The sequence below is a fragment of the Armigeres subalbatus genome, chromosome 2 (genome assembly GCF_024139115.2).
Source record: "Armigeres subalbatus isolate Guangzhou_Male chromosome 2, GZ_Asu_2, whole genome shotgun sequence".
Lineage (NCBI taxonomy): Eukaryota > Metazoa > Arthropoda > Insecta > Diptera > Culicidae > Armigeres > Armigeres subalbatus.
The window spans coordinates 289,968,835-289,987,873 of record NC_085140.1 but is presented as its reverse complement, the minus strand read 5'-3'; the positions used below and the strand labels follow the sequence as shown (position 1 = coordinate 289,987,873).

The following is a 19,039-nucleotide window of genomic DNA, read 5'->3' as shown; positions in this document are numbered from 1 at the left end:
TCGACCAAACGGTCCTTCTCTCTTCACCGTCGGGTTCACCCGCAAGATGGGAGCCACGATGGGTTAGTTGTATTCGATAACAGTTTAAATTCAGTTTTATTAGAGAAATTTTATTGCATTTTATCGTCTATAAAATGCAATACAGTTTTATAATTTACTAGCAGGAAATACCCAGCTTTGCAAATGTCACAATGAACTTATTTGCAGCACCGCACTCTAGATCAATGTCCGTGCGTTTGTTTTGTTTTTCTCAACAGCTGACCCAAAATTGTATTCTAATGATTTTTTACATTTCCCCGTTAAATTCACCAAGTTTTTGTATATACAAACTTTGCGGATCTCAAAACGAATCGATTAGGGGTGAAATCTTGTAAATCGGTCAACCCGTTCGCGAGTTAAATCGTCAGGAAGAAAAACTCAACTCACTTTTATTATATAGAAGATTAAAAAATCTCTAGAAATTCTTCGGAATGTTGTTCCAGAAATATCCAATACAAAAATTATTTCAGGTATTCCTTCAGATACCATTGGAAATTCCATTCCCTCGGAAATTTCTCCAGTAATTCTTCCGGAATTTCCAGCAAAAACCCCTTCCACAAATCTAGGACAAAATTTCAGGAATTTTCACTAGAGCTTACGAACGAATTGCTGCTAACGGAAGTGAAAACGGAACTTCTGAAAGCAATTCCGACATTATATTTGTCCAAGAATATCTTTGGACATTCCTCCATGTATTTTTTTGGAATTTAGTCTAGGGATTTTTCCAGAAAATCTTTTGGGAATCACTTCGGAGATAAATCCAACAATTATTTTGAAGACATTCCCTAAAACATTATTTTGAGAATTCAAAAAATAAATGCTAATAGAATTTGGAATTTTTCTTCGGAAACTCCTTTACGAATTCTTTTAGAAGAGATTCTTTTAGAACTTTCTTTGGAAATGCCTTAGAATTTTTCTCCAGGAAATCCTTCGAGAATTCTTTTAGTAAAACCATATGAAATTTCTTCCAAAAATTCCTACATGAACTATTACTGCCCATGATCGCATATTTGTAACAATCGACAAAAGTAGGCATGGGAGAAATTGAACGTTTAAGTTTGTGATATGCATCAGTATGGAAATCTAATGAAATTTTTAAAAATCATCAAAAATTCGAGAAACATTTTTTTTCAGTTGAAATTTCCCATAGCATTGTTTACATTACTTGCTATTTGAGTACAAATTAATTGCGAATTTTTTTGTTCAAGGAATACGGCATACCGGCGATGGAATTTCCCAGTGTTACCGATATGCGGTCACTTCGCACAATGTTACAAAACAACTTGATGGTTTTTCTAGGTTTTATAGAACAAACTTTCTGATTTCACCTAGTCAGCTTAAATAACTAACAATTTGGGGACGATCCCTAAGCTCAACTCAAAATTGCCGAAAATGCAAATGTTACAAATATGCGATCATGGGCAGTATTCAGTATTATAATTAAAAAAATATCACCTGAATGATTACTAAAGAAATTTACTCTTGAAGTTAATTCCTAAAGAATTCTCGAGAATATCCGAAGAAGTGTAACTAAAATCCCGATAATATTGGCTTTTAGGCAAGTCTTAATTTCAGATTCCAAACAGGGTTTTATTTTACTGCTGTTCGATTTTTCAAAGGACTTTCTAGAGAAAGAATTCTTTTGGATGTGCCTTAAGGAGTTGTTGTAGAACTTGTTTGGAAATTCCATTGTCAATTCTGCCGATGATTCTTTTAATAATTCCTTATGAATTCCTCCAATAACTCCTTCAGAAATTCGTTTAGAAATTCTTGTCCCAAATCTATTCAGGTTGCTCTTCGAAAATTCTTCATGAAATACATTTGGAAATGCCACCAGGTTTTTTTTTAAATATATTTTCTATATAATTTCTCCAAGAATAATTTACCAAATTCCCTTTGTAGTTTATTCGGATATTCCTCCAGGGAACTTCTCGAAAGGCCTTTGTAATTTTTTTTTTCAAAATTCATGCAGAAATAATTCCGGAAATTTTGTTTTCACCCGAAAAATCAAGGAAGAATGATCTAGAAAATCCTAAACGATTTTTTGGAGGAGTTTCTAACGGACATTTTAAATGATTTCCTGAAGAAACTTTTAAGGAATTTCGAAAAAATTCTCGAAGAAATTCTCAAAATATTTTCCAAGTGAAATTTAAAAAGGATTCTTAAAAGAAATTCTAAAGCATTTTCCGAAGCGATTCCCGACAGAATGCGCAAAGGAAATTATGAAAGAATTTCCAATGCAAACTTCGAAGGTCTAAAGGAGTTTCTGTAAGAATTGCTAAATAAATCCGTATGAACAACCGAAGGAATACCTAAAAGAATTCTCGAAAGCAATCCTGGAGGAAGTTCTGAAGAAATTCCTAAGGGAAATTTCAAAGGAATTTCACCCCAACTAGCGAAAGCTGTTCGCTTATTTGGGGCGTTTTGACAAGCGTCAATGGAAAATTTTACGCGCCAGAAAATATCGATCTCGTCAAACACGGAAACAAAACTTCAACGCGTTTTTGACATCACACTCTGACGTTTAGGGTCTGTCTCATTTGGAAAATTAAACTTAAAAGTGACAGTTCGAAAATCAGCAAATAACTCGGTAATAAGAATGGCTGGTGCTACCCAGCAACTCCAATAATACATCGATGAAAAAGGATTCGATATCTGTCAAAAATAATCTTGCTCTGCAAGCAGGGTTTTTTGATAATTATTAAAATGTCACTTTTAAGTTTAATTTCAATTTAATTCTCCAAATGAGACAGGCCCTTAGTTGCTTTTTAATTGGGTTTTGCCCCCAGCGAACCCCCAACTAGAAAGCGCCCCAACTAAAAAAAACCATTAGTGAACGTTCACTGTACCTTCAGAAATTCAAGACAAAATTTTCAAAACGACTTATCTGCTTTTGTAAACAAAGATTCAAACGACGATTTGACGAATCTGATAGCTCTCCCACGCAAACCAACACCATCAACAGGTAGCGAAAACCTTCACCTACCTATTAGAGTGCTATCAGATTCGTCAAATCGTCGTTTGTACCTTTGTTTACAAAAGCAGATAAGTCGTTTTGAAAATTTTGTCATGAATTATTTTAGGAGATATCCTTCAGAAGATTCTTCAGAAAATCCTTGGGATTTTTTTTTCCGGAAATACCTTGCAATTTTTTTTTACGAAAATTCCTCGGAAAAGCTTCTAGAGATTCCCTTGCATATTCTTTTAAGATTTTTTCGGTAATTCTTCGGTAATTCTTTTAGAATTTTGTAAATCCCATTGGAAATTTGTTTGAAATTCCTACGGAAACCTCTTCAGAAATTTCTTTAATTACATACGGAAATTGTTTCAGGAAAACCGTCCAAAATTTCTTTAGAAAAATTCTTTTTTTAATTTCTTTATGAATTCCTTTGGCAATTGCTTAAGATTTTCCTGCCGAAATTTGATGAGGAAATCCTTAATTTTTTTAAAATGTTTTTCATCAGCAATTATTCGAGATTTTCTCAAATAAATTCTTCCAGTAATTCCTTAACCCTTTCAGGCCCACGGGGTCATATATGACCCCAACCGAAAAATGGAAAATGGAAATGCACGATGATTAAAAGTAAACACTATTTTCAACAAAATTGCTTAAAATTAACTCCCCTATCGAGAAAAAAATATCAGGCATGGGCGATCAAGGCCCTACGACAACTTAGAACATTATGAACACGGTGAAGTTAGGAAGAGAAAATATTAGGTATATTGACAGCGGATTGTGTTGTTTCAAAATAAGATTTTTATTCGAACGTATCCGTAGAGTTACTGTGTGAAGTAACAAGAGAACATTCATGTATAACGTCTGCTTTATTCGGTGTCTTTGAGTGTTCTGTGTTACAATAATTAAGTGTTGGTGCTCACTATCTGACATCTCAATATTTGTCTTCTATGATTCTGCCACTACATGTGATGTACAATGAACTATTTTTTATCTTCCTTGGACGTCTTAGGACATCCAAACTATCCTGAAGTTCAGGCCTTGAAACCTACAGGTACAAAAAAGCTTTTTTCGTTACGTTTCGTTCCGAGATATTCTGGATTATCTAGTTCGGGTCTTGGGATGTACAGCTGCCCAGAAACTTTTTCGGCACTCAAAGCTTCGATATGAATTTATTTATATCCATTCCATCTCTTGAGAGATCAACAGATATCGTAAGATCGTTTTGGGATATTCTGCGTCATCCAAACTGTCCTTGAGTTCGGAACTTGAGATCTACAGTTGCAAGAAAATCGTTTTTCAGTACTCAAAGCTTCAATATGCATTCAATTATATCCATTACACCTCCCAGAAGGACAAAGGATACCGTAGAATAGTTTTGAGATATTCTCATAATATTTTTCTGAGCTTTCTACTGCAGCTAGTAACAAATATTAGCAAAAAAATCAATCGTGTTCTGAAACTAGACATTCAGGCTCATCAAATGCATTTTATTTTATTTGTCCATCTTTGTCCACCTTTGTTTGATAATAGTTTTAGTTTTGTATGAAAATCAGATCTAAATTTAGTAATTTTGTCATAAAACAGTGCATAATTGTTTTTAAATATTTATATCGGCCTAATTGAATTTCAGAGAAATATTCGATTTGGTACGTCACGAGGCCCAGCTTAGCTCCGCCAGGGATTTGGAGTTTATATTCTCATCATGATTGGTAGATTCTTCGGATTATTTTGGTTTAAGTTGACATAATTTGATAATTAAATTAAATAAGGGTATTCTCTTGTATATTTATGATTTATCTTCTTCTTATTGGCATTACATCCCCATACTTGGACAAAGCCGCCTCGCAGCTTAATGTTCATTAAGCACTTCCACAGTTATTAACTGCGAGGTTTCTTAGCCAGGTTACCATTTTTGCATTCGTATATCATGAGGCTAACACGATGATACTTTTATGCCCAGGGAAGTCGAGACAATTTCCAATCCGAAAATTGTCTAGACCGGCACCGGGAATCGAACCCAGCCACCCTCAGCATGATCTTGCTTTGTAGCTGCGCGTCTTACCGCACGGCTAAGAAAGGGCCAGCTAAGGAGGGACATTTATGATTTATACACATTTAAAATAGATTTTCAAGTTTATAGCAGTTTACTTCTAGCATTTCAACCTCATTTTCTTCTAACTTTCTTCTTTGTTTTTTCTTCCTTGTATACAGTTAGTGATTGAACACACTTTTTCGGCATTTCTTGGATGTTTGCTTCTATGCGTACTATTTTTTTTCGTTCCCTTAAACTTTTTTGTTCTTATTCAATTTTGACTCAAATTATTTTCTTATCTTAGCCTTCAAGTTGTCTGCATAGGTTTTTCTTTCTTTATTCAGCTCGTTTATGTTTGCTATTAACAGCTGATTTATTGAAGGATTTCAAAGTGTTAGAATATGTTGATCAGTTTCGACTACGTTCCTTGCACAACGCCCCAATTTACACATTTCATTGCATTATTACATCTTCTTCTCTATATAATAAAAATGAAATGGTCTGTGTTCGTATCCGCATAACTCGAAAACGGCAAGATGGATTTTCTTCATTCCTTCAGCAGTTACCTTCGATATACTTTCCGACGGGTTTATATGATATTTCCTCATGCAAAAATCATTAGTAAAGTTGAGTGAATAGTGAAAACCAAAACAAAGATTCGTATGGGAATTTCGTATGGATTGTTCACAACGCACATTTTCACCTACTATGCAGGACAACGTCTGCCGGGTCGACTAGTTCATCATAAAAATCTTAGCCGTACTTACTATGCTTCTTGTTACAATTGCTGTCCTTGCTTGTATTGCCAAATTAAAGGCACTTGAAGCAGCGTAACGCTACCATTCGACCAAATCCGTTCGAAACAAAACATTGGGTTTTGGGGTTTAAAGCATGTACTTCATAAAACAATTCATAAAAAAGTGTTCATTATCTCATTCAGTTACACAACCGCCCGTATCTCATATGACAGCATCAGTTCGTCTGATAGTTTCGTTCCGCAGCAAACGAAGGTCACCACACCAGAAGTCACCGCTCGAATCGCTCCCAGGCAAGCACGCTAACCTCCCTTTTTAAATCCCATTTATCCATAAAGTGCTACTAACCATTTTATGGATCATTTTGGAGTCGCCTAGTGACGCGCTTCCACTAATTCAACACCCGCAGATTAGCCGGCTCTCAAACCCATTCGTTATCGTAACTTCTGAAGGAGCACTTAAGCTCGCAGCGTTGATCGTCTTCGTTGTGCGGCTGATGGCGACGACGACGACGACGGTGGCAACTCGGTTGAATGCCATCTAGTTAAAAGCAATCATCAACCGAAAATTATCGGACTACCAGACTCGTAAAAAACCACCCCTAACCCGAAACCCATCAGCGCAACCCGACCCGAACGACTCGAACCGACATTAGAGAGATGGTCGGTTAGTTGTCAGTCATTCGCCAGTCACCTTGGGGCCTATCTCAGCAAAGGTGCGCGAAAACAAGCTTAATTGCCCGTAAGACGATGTTTGTTCGAAGCGCAGATCAGCAGAGACGAAAGGTGAACCCGCTGGATGCCACTGGCTGCGATGATTAGAAACTCCGGTTTGGAATTTTATGGGATCTTCCCGGCTCGCATCTCATCAGTGGGTTCTATTTTGAGACAGAGCAGGAAGAACAGATTTACTGTCAACGTCGCTGATTGCGACTATAAATTGACCCCGTTCTCATTTCTACTCGGGGTGTGTGACTTTTAGTTTCAAAATGTGCTCAAGCAAGATTACGAGGTTGTTTAACTCGGTCACGCGGTTCCTCAACAAGTTGGCACAGAGTGCACGGCAATTAGAAGAGGGTTTATTACCGCTGAATCCATAACCGTCAGCTGTGATGTTTTTAAGGCAGCTCGAAATATCTCTAAACCAGTTCGGAGATTTTTGGATTTCATGAGACACAATCTCGGCCAAGAAGTACCCACGGTCGTTAATTGTGAGCGCTCGAGTCGCAAATTAGGAATCCATAAAAATCGATCTCGAATTGGGTCTGCCAGTTCATCAACCGATCGTGTGCGCGCTTGATCCGCAGGTAACGTGTGGGCGGTGGGCAGCATTGTGAATTGTCATTCACGAGTTGATCCGCGTTCGAGGGTTGGCGACGATGCCGAGGGATCAGGGAAATTATTGAGAAGCGATCATAGGTGCAATAACAATAATAAACTTTGACTTTGGTGTGGGGGAGTTGGCTGTTCAAGAAGCGAAACGATTTACACAAATGACCGCATAAATCGGTCCTGGTTTGAGCAGAGGTAATTCAACTAGACGGGTAATCACGACTGTTTTGATGGCGAAGTAGGTGTGCAATCCGGACCAGAAGCGAGAACTGGTTTAATTACTGACGATATAGTCTTGTTGAACTAGGGTGGTCGGTATTGGCCATTTTTGACAAATACCGGTATTCGGTATTTGGTGGAGTCAATACCGGTAATACCGGTAAAAAACCGGTATTTGTGTAAATTTAAGAAATAAAAAAAACTATTAGTTTGAACTTTTGGGCGAAAACAATATTCATTGATAAACTTCAAGTGTGAAAACCATTGCTTGTTGAGCTGGGCAAAGAGTAACATAACATAACATACTGAGCAATTCATCTCCTAATCCGCATCGGATTTTGTTGACAATGTTAGCTGCTGAGAATGCCCTCTCTGGTTCAACCAAAGTTTGATGAATGGTTCGAAATTAATCTCAAGTACTTGCCATTAATCCCTTTAGATTCATAGTAAGAGAATTCTTTACAATTTGCTTGCAAGAATCCTGATTCCTGGCATTAACGTAATTGCCATCAGCAAAGCAAGTATTTTGCTCTGCTGGGGTCTCTTTACGAGCTATTCTTTTGCCGATAAACCAGAAAAATCCACTTGTCATAAGACGAGTTTGTACAATCCCATTTATTTCCACCACTTAAGACAAGTGAAGACATTCCACTAAAAAGTTCAACATAATTTTCTTACTAGAAAAATCGTCAATAGAAGTATCTTCTAAGCCTATGCATTCTGCTCTGATACACGAATAATTAGACGCTTCAAAATCTCATCCAATTGTTTAATCAAAGCTGGATGTCTTGAAGAAAATGCCAAAATCATATCTGATCAATTATTTTTCGGCAGCATAATTCAGAAAAGCAAACAAATCAGCGTATTCTGATCGTCTCTTGGATTCGTTCGTGGAGAGCATCGCAACGGCGCCAATTTCTGTGGCTTTACTTGATAATTGCTACGTCGGCAGAGTAGTTCCACAGCAGCTTGAACAGGTTCGAGAGCTTGAACTATTTCACCTACCGAAAACCTGAATCATAACCACAGAAGATAAGTTTGGATTGCAGCTTAAAATGATCAAAGTTTTTGAACGGTCCCTGAAACTCATGCTATTCTAGCGTGGCTTGGTGTCAGCCACCAGTACAAGTTCTTATCCGAATTCAGAACGGAAATATTTTTGCAGCAAATCATTTTTCACATATGATCTCCGGGAGAGAACTACTACGGCACTTACCGTTTTCACAATTTCATTGAAGAGTCAGTCATTGGCAATTTGACATATGGCCATAGGAGCAACACGTGTGATTAATGACATTGATGATCGGTTTTTGCAGTAGCGTGAACGTCGTCAATGATGGTTATTTGCGCAAATGTTCATTCATGCGCGCATTCAATTAATGTAAGTGCTTGTGGCACGGTGAATCTTTAGCTTAACTGAAAACTATATTATACCAACAGCGAAATTTGAAATACCGAAAATAACGGTATTTTCGAACTCTAAAACCGGTATTTTCGGTACTCAAAATTGGCCGGTAATACCGGTATTACCGGTTTCGGTATTACCGGTTAGACCACCCTATGTTGAACATAAACTCTTCGGATATAAAATTCTGCACATTCAGAAATGGTATTTAAGCCAGTGGCTGCTACCATTAACGACGTTCATGATTCGAATATCCGTATCTGATAGTAGAATTATACTCAGTTTGACTCCTGATATTCATTAGCTGAAATAAAATCCGAATGTGAATCCACTCAATCTATAAGTGAAGAATCTCTACTTCCGTATCAGATAGTTATCAAGATTAGAGCTAAGGGAAATCATAACTTCAGCAGATGTCATTCTATTATTATCAAGGTTTCCTTTTCAAGATGTATGGCATGGGAGTTAGGGCAAAACATTTGATATTGTCGAAACAGCTAGTGGCAAAGATCCTACGAATTTGATCATCAAAAAGCCTTTCCATTTCTAATAATATCTTTATTTCTGTACACGCTGTAACGGAGCATAGTCGAACAAATATTTTTTGCTGATTGTCTGCTTTTGTTTCTTGACTTCTTGAGGTTTATGCTTTTAAGCGAATTGGATCTATTCGACAATTCAGTGCAAGGACTTTTCCCAATAATGTGTCACAACCACATGCTGGTGAAAGCTAAGGATGTAACTCATCGTAGCTCAAATGTATCACTCCGAAAAAATTTCAACTGATGCAACTTTCCCATGATTCAGCCCACAAAGCTGATGGATCATACATCGCCGCATCATCACCGCATTTAGTCGCGCACGTCGTCGTCACCAACCGCACTGTTGCTCCGCCATTCACCCAAATGATCTTTCATAAAAGAGCGTCGAACGATGTCGATTATGGCCCTCGCCCTCTTGGTTTTTGCGCTTCTTTTGTCCCGCAAAATAGCTCCACACTCGGCGAATGGCAGTGACGCATTCAACCGCGACGACGGCTACGACACACTGTGGGTCACAGAGATGCAAATTTGACGGGAATAGTCGATGTCGGATTTTATTGAAAGGTTTTAATCGAGCAAAAAATGTGGTCAATGGTTGTATGATAATCGTGTTTAATGACTTTGAAAACTTATCGTATAATCTTTTAAGGACTTTATTTTTATTTGCATACTGTGGCGTAGTACAGTTCTTCACTTGACAGCCAACGAAGGATAGTTCAAAATCTATATCAAGGATCGCCAAATCGCTTATTTTTATTTTTACAATAAACGATTGGGCTCATATTGAGCACAGTAAGAAAATGATCGTCCGCGGAAAAGTTATTTGTTTCTTGGTTACTTTTGCAATAACGTGAACAATTTGGCAGAAAATAATCACCTGACGTTATTTTAATTCCAGTTTAGAAGCATTGAATTGTCATTGAAAATGAATTATACATGATTATGTTTGTTACAAAAAATATAAATGCAACATTTTCTTTACTTTCTGTAGAATTAAGGACAAATCGCCAACCTGTTAAGCTGCCAATCATACTATCTGCATAATTAAATTAAAATCATTCTGCGGTTTTTTATACCTACTTGTCAATCGTTGCCGCTTGGTTTGATTCTGTGACCCACAGTTATGAAGGCGACAACAACAACGTGTGGGAACACAGACACTTCCCAGTTCCAGCCAGTCTCTCGGTCGGTGGGCCAAGTTCACGCGTCTTCTAGTACTGATTTCGAATAAATATTTATACTTTATAATTTACTCCAACCATCATTTGGCGGCGCGCTGCCAAGTCGCGCGAAGTAATTTCAGCAATTTAGATAAAACAACAACACGATCGCGCTGATGGCTCGTTTCTCATCCTATCCGTCTCGTTCCTTTCGTTGCAGGAATAATTTTTCGGTTCCCAGCCGCCGCGGATTGTGTAGGATCTCCCCTTACGAGTGAGTGGTGACTAAATCCGAAGTAAGCAGACCATAAACCATCGTCAGCACACACTCATTTTCGCCTCGAACAAAATTTGCCAAACAATAAACACATCACAGCCGGTGATTTTTTTTTCCAAAATAAACCAAACAAAACAAAATTCAAAAATCACTTCCCATTAAAAACAAAAACATCCCAAGTCAAAAAATTAACTCGATAAACCCACCGAAACACCTAAACCCGGAAACGAACCGAACCCGCCCCACCATCCGTCACAATGTATCTCGCCACGCTACGAATTGACAACGACAACCACGGTAGGGGCGACTTCCGTCCCAAGATGCGGCCAAAGTGCGAGTTCGTGTGCAAGTACTGCCAGCGCCGGTTCACCAAGCCGTACAATCTGATGATCCACGAGCGCACCCACAAGAGCCCGGAGGTGACGTTCTCGTGCGAGGTGTGCGGCAAGTACTACAAACGGCAGGAAAATATCCGCTCGCAAAGGTAAGTAACTTTTAATTTTTTAAATAATTGATTGAAATCGAAAATTTAAAGGGGAATATATTGGAATATTGAAAATTTTAATTCGAGTAGTGAGCAAACAATTATATTACTTACAAGAAGGTTTTTCCCATGAATAAGTCAAAAGGATGCACCACTTAGAACTACTCACCAAAAAAAAAAAGTCAACCGATTGTCACGAAATTTTCAAGGATGATTATTTCAGTTTAATTCTTCAATACAACCGCGGTGTTGAACTTAATCTATAGATTAAAAAAACACATTAGTAAAGAAAAAGAAGAAAATTCAATACATCCAAATACTTAAGCTTTTTATTGAATTTAGTTTTAAACTGAACCAATATTTTTTTGCTTTGAACCTTTCCCTTAAAAAATGTATCTCGTTTCATTCATATCGATTATACAGGACAACAAAACTTAATCTTTTGTGGGTCCTCAGAACCAATTGATGTGTCTTCAGTAGATTTTTTCTCGCTGAATCCTCAGATATATTCTAACACGTCCAAATTTTGAGATATAGCTAGATGAATACCGTAAATTTGAAGATATTGATATTTTCCGAAGGACTGTCATATAGTATATAAATATAATTTAAGGTCAATCAATACCCGAAACAGTACACGCACATCTAAATTAATGATTTTTCATCAGATTTACACGTTACAATTGTTTTCTATTCGGTTTTCCTTGAATTTAAGTTCAGTAAATTTAATTTAATAATGTTCCACGCAAGTCCGTTTCAAAAACTTGCATGTAGACGCCACCTCCACTAGTTGGAAGTCACTAAAAATTCAACAACATGCAGGCATAGGAACTGGGGTATGTGGAGAAAGTGGATGTTTAGCGATTTGAACACCGTCTTCAATGCGTAGATTGCACAGCTGATTGTTTGTCTTTATCCTACACAAGCAAATAATTGTTTAACATTGAGGTCGAATAATCTACACAATTGATTGAATAGTCTGCAGCATTATTTTGGCAGTAATGAGTACGGCTTGCCGAGACCGGCAAAAAGAAATCCATTTTCCTCACAAAAGAAGCTTTCTAAATTTTGATGCTTTCCCTGGTAGAATATAGTGCGAACATCATGATCCAGAAAGTTCCTTTCTTTTAATCAACAAGGAAACAGATCGGATTACAATTTGAACAAATTAAAATCCTCTACCAGATCCCCTACCAGATCATTCAAGCCACATTGCCTCGAAAAATAAGTTGTAACTTAAACATTTTGTAATTTCTTCGTAAATTTTCTCATTCATGCCGTTGTTTTGTTAAGTTAGAGAAATTCAGAATGCAGAATTGGCGGATCAACCAACCATATGCTCGGGTGTTTTGCTTTTAAGTTTTAACGATATGCTCCTGCAATAACGATGCGTCCATCTATTTGGATGAACTTACCACAATGCCGTACAGCAGGAAGCCTGTGACATGTTGTATAGCATCATAGCATACAAGTGGAGTGAAGCCCAAGTTTTTTTTTCTGGAGCATAACTTTGCGTCTAGAGATGTCGTAAAATCACGATTAATCGATTAGTTACTAATCGATTACTCTTGATTCTTGTCGATTATTGAATTGATTAATCATTGTATAGTAATCGATTCAAAATTAATCGATTATCACAACAATGAATCGATTAATCGAAATAATCAATTAATTTTCGACATCCTTATGATGTCGTAAAATTCTGATTAATCGATTAGTAACTAATCGATTACTCACGATTCCTCTCGATTATTGAATCGATTTATCGTTGGGTAATAATCGATTCAAAATTAATCGATTATCACAACGATGAATCGATTAATCGAAGTAATCGATTAATTTGCGACATCTCTATTTGCGTCTTAGCACATAACAAAGCTTGATAAAACTAGTGAACTGCCATAAGCTGACCACAGATAAAAGAAAATGCATTAGGATTATTGCAACATTCATGCAGCATTTTAAACGCGATTTCAATCAATAGTCCCTCACTCGCAAGTAGTTCATGTTTTCGGGTTTCTGTTGCGTAGCTGTCATTTCAGTTTGTATTAGCAACCCTATAACCAGAGACCGGCGGAGTGAAAAACTGTAGAAATGGCAACGTATGAAAATGTATGAAATCTTGAAAATAATACTGGCATCACTTGAACTTTTTGCTGGCGTAATGCAGAGTTCCATAATTGTCGGTCGTGGGTGATGTGCATCTAGTTTCCTCTAAGGGTTTAGGCTTCTTTCCGGTTCTCTGTTAAATATTGTTATTGGCTATTTTTTCTTCCGATATTCGCTAACTGCATGTCGAGCACATCTGTATGTGGCATCCATATACAGATGAGCTCGACTGAGCGGTTAATCCTTCGTCCACAATCCGAATACTTGATTTCGAGCCATCAAGCGTTGCACGTATCAGTAGAATCAGTTTTGCCGGAACACCATGTGCAGACATTATATGCCACAGCCAATTACTTTTCACTGAATCGTAGGCTGCTTTGGAATCAATAAACAGATGGTGAGTCTGCCGGTTGTAATCTCGGAATATATCTAAGATCATCCGCAGGCTAAACATCTGATCCGTCGTTGATCGGCCCTCACGAAAACCTGCCTGGTATTCGCCGACCACCAAGCGGTCTCAGTTTGCTAAACAGAATACGCGACAGAATTCTGTACGCCGAGTTCCTTCTGTAATTGGTGCACACTAGTCTGACATTTTTTTAGATTGGGCATATGATATTCGCCCTTTTTTTTTTTTAAATAATGTGGTGGATCGATTGATGCAGCTGCTCACTCTTAAGTTTGAGAAGCTTGATCTCGACCTTCCCAGCAACTCATCTATTTTTCAGCTCATTTAGATCCTTTTGTACCTCATCCGGTTCCACAGTTGACCACCGCCGACTATATATCTGCTTCTTAATACACCTTCGTTTTCACCGATCAACAAATCTAGGAACTTTTTTCAAATAGGCGTAACTGTATTTGACCTTGAAATTTGAAACGGTTAGTATTCTCTCAATTCAGAACGTTACTACCAGATAGATTGGAATCTATTCTTTCTGTTAGGCACATAAGTTCAACAAAATAGTATTATTGAAGAGCATAGTCGCCGTTCCAAAAATCAAGGTCAGAATCATGTACGCCCATTTGAAAAAAGTTCCTAGAAATCTTCTAAGTAGTTACTCCTTTCACTCCTTGAACATGGTGGGCACTGACTGGCGCAGTCCTTTGCCGCGCACCATTGACTGTCGCGTGAAACCGCCGCATATCGTTTCTATCCATGTTCTCCTGCGTTTCAGCTATCACACTCTCTTCGTGCTACCGTTTCATTCTGCGGTGAATTCGTTTCTCATTTGTCCTTGTTGCACTGTGCCGTTGTCTATTGCAACGGGTGCAAGACACTAACATTTGACTCCTGGCAGTATTTTTCTCGTCCGTCACTCACTGGCACCATCCTCATCATTGCTTCGTGGATATTCTCCCACAATTTGTTGACGTCGTCAGATCCATTGTGTTACCGAATACGATAACAATTTAGTAGTCCACCCTTGCTTGCACGACATTAACCAGACTAATAATACTTATCAAATATAGAATTGTGAAACTATGCATGTAGTAGCAAACTGGGTAGAATAATAGTACAGATCATTTATCGTTATAAGATTATTCTACCTTATTCTCAAGATTACTAACGCTACCAAACGGCAACTCGCCTCCTATGAGCGAAATATCGCGGAGGCAACCCGAGATCCAGCGGCGAAGAAAAGAGAGAATGAAGCTGCGAAAGAGAATCTTCGCATCGGCATCAGTAGGCTGTGAACTATAAGAGAGGCCAGTTAATCAGTCAGCGAGACGTGTGTAATTGCCAGTTTTTTTTTTAAATCGATACCAACTCCGTGAAGTGACCGCTTTTCCGCTGCAGTAGTCGAGCCTGCTGTGAAAACCGGAGACGTGTATTGACGAAGGCCGCAGGGAAAGATCCTAAAAGCGATCACCGTTAGAAGCCAGTCTCCCCTCCTTCGCGTTCCGTATACACACTTAATTGTTTTTACCGGGATCTCAGCAAAATGTTAAACTTTTACCGAGTTTCGCACAGCCGTGCCCCAGCAAACATGTTTTTGACGAGTTTTCTGTCAAAGAAAATCAGCAAATAATTTGCCAAAAATCAGCTAACAAACGTCATTTTTGTTGCCGGGATATCAGGTTTTATTTTGCTGGGCAGACGGCTGTGCGGAATTTTTCCGAGCTGCAGAATTAAAACTGACTGTGTATACTGAAGGGTTATCGATAGCCGCCGCCATTGTCGTTGTGCCGGCAAACTTATAACAGCAGCTGAAGGTGCACGCGGAAATCATTGTTGTTCCGTGTACCCCAGGGGAAGGCTAAATTGAAAATCCCATCGACAACGTGTTGAGAGTTTTCCGTAGAGCAAAACCGACGTGAGAACCCAAACCGCCCGCGATGCCTATATCGCAAGGTTACTGACGGAAACCACGGAAATACAATCACCATTCCCCTCCAGCAGTCGTACGGAAGCACCCGTGAACCGGTCCGAAGGTCCAAGCAAGTCCGGTGAAGAAGGAATCGCCTCGCATTCCCATCAGGTCCACGCCAATACCACGAGGATTCATTGAGCTTTTTCCTGACGCTAACGAACGGGACCAGGATCTCCGACGACCAACTCTACAGCATCTCGGAAGCCACGTGAAAAACCTAGACGAATCTCCAGCATCGTTGAATCCCAAGGCCGGTGTGGGATACGGATCGAGTCCAGGCGACCCAACGATATCGCCATGCAAGCAGTCGGGGCAACACCGACAAGTGCTCAAGGTATGTTTGGACTACGTTCTGCGCATGACACCGTAAGGGCCCCAACTTCTCCGATCGGCCGCAACATAAACTAACCCTAACCCACTAACCCTAATTTAAAAATGAAAAAAAAAAATAAATAAAAGAAATTAAAATGTATCTCACTCTTATTTTTCTTTGTTGGAAGTCGTCCTATGCATGCAAGTGGTTGGTCCTGACTATTAAAGTCCGCTTCTGAGTCGATTCGTACGTGTGTACCCTAAAGCAGGTTGATTGCCGACCCTGAGACCCATTACCTACGAGGTGAGCTAGTTTGGGACGTGAGGACGTCCACTCTCCAGACGTGTGGACGTCATCGAGAGTTACAATTGATATCTCATATCTCATATTGATATCTCAAGATCCCAGAGTTTTTGAAGCCTCTAACTATTTTAAAAATCAAAAACATAAAATCAAACCAGTACTTGATGCTCTTCCAAAATTTAAATTATATCAGTTCAATATAAGTTTTCAGTAATTTTTTTATTTTTCTTTACTTTGGGTTTTTGAACATGAGCATGAGCATTATGACCGCACAATTCGTAGTTGCTACTTCGTGATTGACTAGAACTTGCGAAATTGTACAGAGAACACAATAAATGGGCCTTGGGACTAGCTACCCATTCTCAATGTACACGTTTCGGGAGCTCAAATATCAAAAGTCAATAACGGCGCTGGCCACGTCCTTACGGTCATATAGGAAGGGAAGGATTGTTAGTCCGACTCTCGTTGCTACTAGAGACCGAGAACACCTCTGCATCTCCACGATTGTCTTGGGATAGGATATCGTTTTAGTTACAAAGGATAATTTATCTGGATTCACTTCGGTAAGTGATGCGATCTATGGGATGGGAAATAACACTCTCGCTGTCTGAAACTTTCACTTTCTGATTTATTCACTCACTCGCGCAAAGCAGAACAAAATTACGACGACCAGCCGATCGTTTTGCCTTCCGCACAAAGCAAAACTAAACTTCGACGACCGGTCAATCCGCTGACTTGAGAAACACGACCGGACAAGAAACAAACTTTTACTTTTTCTTTTTGATTTTTTTTGACTTTGGGTTTTTTTTATTATTAAAGTGCCAAAACACATGGTTTCTTTAGGAAGTTGACCTGAAATTAGTCAAATATTCGAAAATGTTGAGCATTTACCCTAGTACCCTAGAAAATTTGCACAAAATTCAGCCTTGAAACCCGAGTAGAAGGAAATAGCTCAAAAATTTCAAATGTTGATTTAATAGCAAAATGAGATATGGACATGATTGATATAAGAGATAGAAGATCAGACGACAATATCAATATTTTTCACCAAAGTATCATGATCAACTTCATGTGCCATTAGTTTGCTCGGAGGGGCCCTCCTTAGCCGTGCGGTAAGACGCGCAGCTACAAAGCAAGACCATGCTGAGGGTGGCTGGGTTCGATTCCCGGTGCCGGTCTAGGCAATTTTCGGATTGGAAATTGTCTCGACTTCCCTGGGCATAAAAATGCAAAAATGGTAACCTGGCTTAGAAACCTCGCAGTTAATAACTGTGGAAGTGCTTAATGAACACTAAGCTGCGAGGCGGCTATGTCCCAGTGTGGGGATGTAATGCCAATAAGAAGAAGAAGAAGAAGAAGTAGTTTGCTCGTATCCATAGCATATCTAGATATTAAAATGATATTTTGGTGCAAATTTTTGATATTTTTTCCTGTTATTTTATCTCTTATATCAATCAATTCCATACCATGTTCTGTTATTATGTTCATGGCTCCTGCCCGGGAATAAATCGTTGAAAAGCACGCCATTTATGCATGCCCCTGACCCTCTTGGACATCCATCAAATTGAACGATTCGTCGAAGAAATTCCTTGTGCTTTAGAAGATACGGATCTCTAGAGTTTGATTTTCAATGGATTTCCACCTCGTTCATTTTATCCGTATTGGGTTTCATTATCACTGCGATAATTTTTTGATGGTTGTGATGGATGAAGATATTGGTAGCCATTTTCCAATCTAGTAATAGGAACATTTATAATAAGCTGCACCACCAAATTGGATGTTGTTGTTCGAACTTCATAAAGTTCTACTAGCACTTCGTTAAAGAGCTTTATTATTTTATTGAAAATTGCTGGGCAATGGTATAAGATGTCAATGTCCGAGTCTCTTTTATCCATGTCCTGGAACGACACGAATCGTAAATTTCACGGTGGACAGCAACCGGATATTAACCCAAGTAACATATTAAGTTTTAAATCGCTCTTCAAGACCATAATTTACTCTTCAAGAGTGCTATGAAACCAAAATGAAACCAAAATGTTACTACGGAAGAGATTACAACAAAACAAATCTTTGAAGAAATTTACACACCAGACGTGTTCTCAAGTGCATGTCGTTGACTTCAAGACATTCAAAGCGGCTTGACTGCCCGACATAATGCAGATATTTGAATGCCTGTATTAAAAAAAAAAGACAGGAACACCGTCTTCGACCAAAGGTCTTACAGACTGAACACTTAACACCTAGCAGGAGACAACGGACACATAACACTCAGTGGACCAGTGGAGATTTTTTCGATCACGAAAAGTTTCCTCCTTACCGGGGCGGGAATTGAACCCACACTCCATAGCAACTTGCGTCTAGACGATTGACGTTGCTAACCGCACGAACCCCCTTGCGTCACAGCTTGGATTTCAGAAATACAGTAGGCTTCGAAGGCATAGCAGGGGAATTGAAATTTCTATTTCTGGGCCAGCCACCCCGGCACACGCTTGGTTGATCAGCCTTGAACCGCAGACGAAGAGACGTAACAGCTTGAACAATTTCTTGAAACATTCATCGGCCAGTTACAGTCAAAATTTTGTATTTTCTATTGTTTACAACTGGAGGGTTTAATCTAATCGTTTTTAGAATACAAATATTTCAAAGTCAATGCAGTGAAAACAGGGATCTCAATACAAACTAGTGGTGCATCGAAATCCGTACTTACACCTAAGTACTTCAGTGCACAAAAATGTC

The 19,039-nt window shown here is 38.8% G+C and overlaps 1 protein-coding gene across 3 annotated transcripts in view; it reads left to right on the top strand.

The window, feature by feature from the left end:
• The window catches only part of LOC134212382 (protein drumstick), an 89,369-nt gene that overhangs the window by 50,176 nt on the left and 20,154 nt on the right, over nucleotides 1-19,039 (top strand). For all 3 annotated transcript variants that reach the window (XM_062690166.1, XM_062690164.1, XM_062690165.1), the window contains exon 2: nucleotides 10,663-11,203. In XM_062690166.1, the coding sequence (XP_062546150.1) occupies nucleotides 10,977-11,203 (227 nt within the window). In that variant the 5' untranslated portion in view covers nucleotides 10,663-10,976. The remainder of the gene's footprint in view (nucleotides 1-10,662; nucleotides 11,204-19,039) is intronic.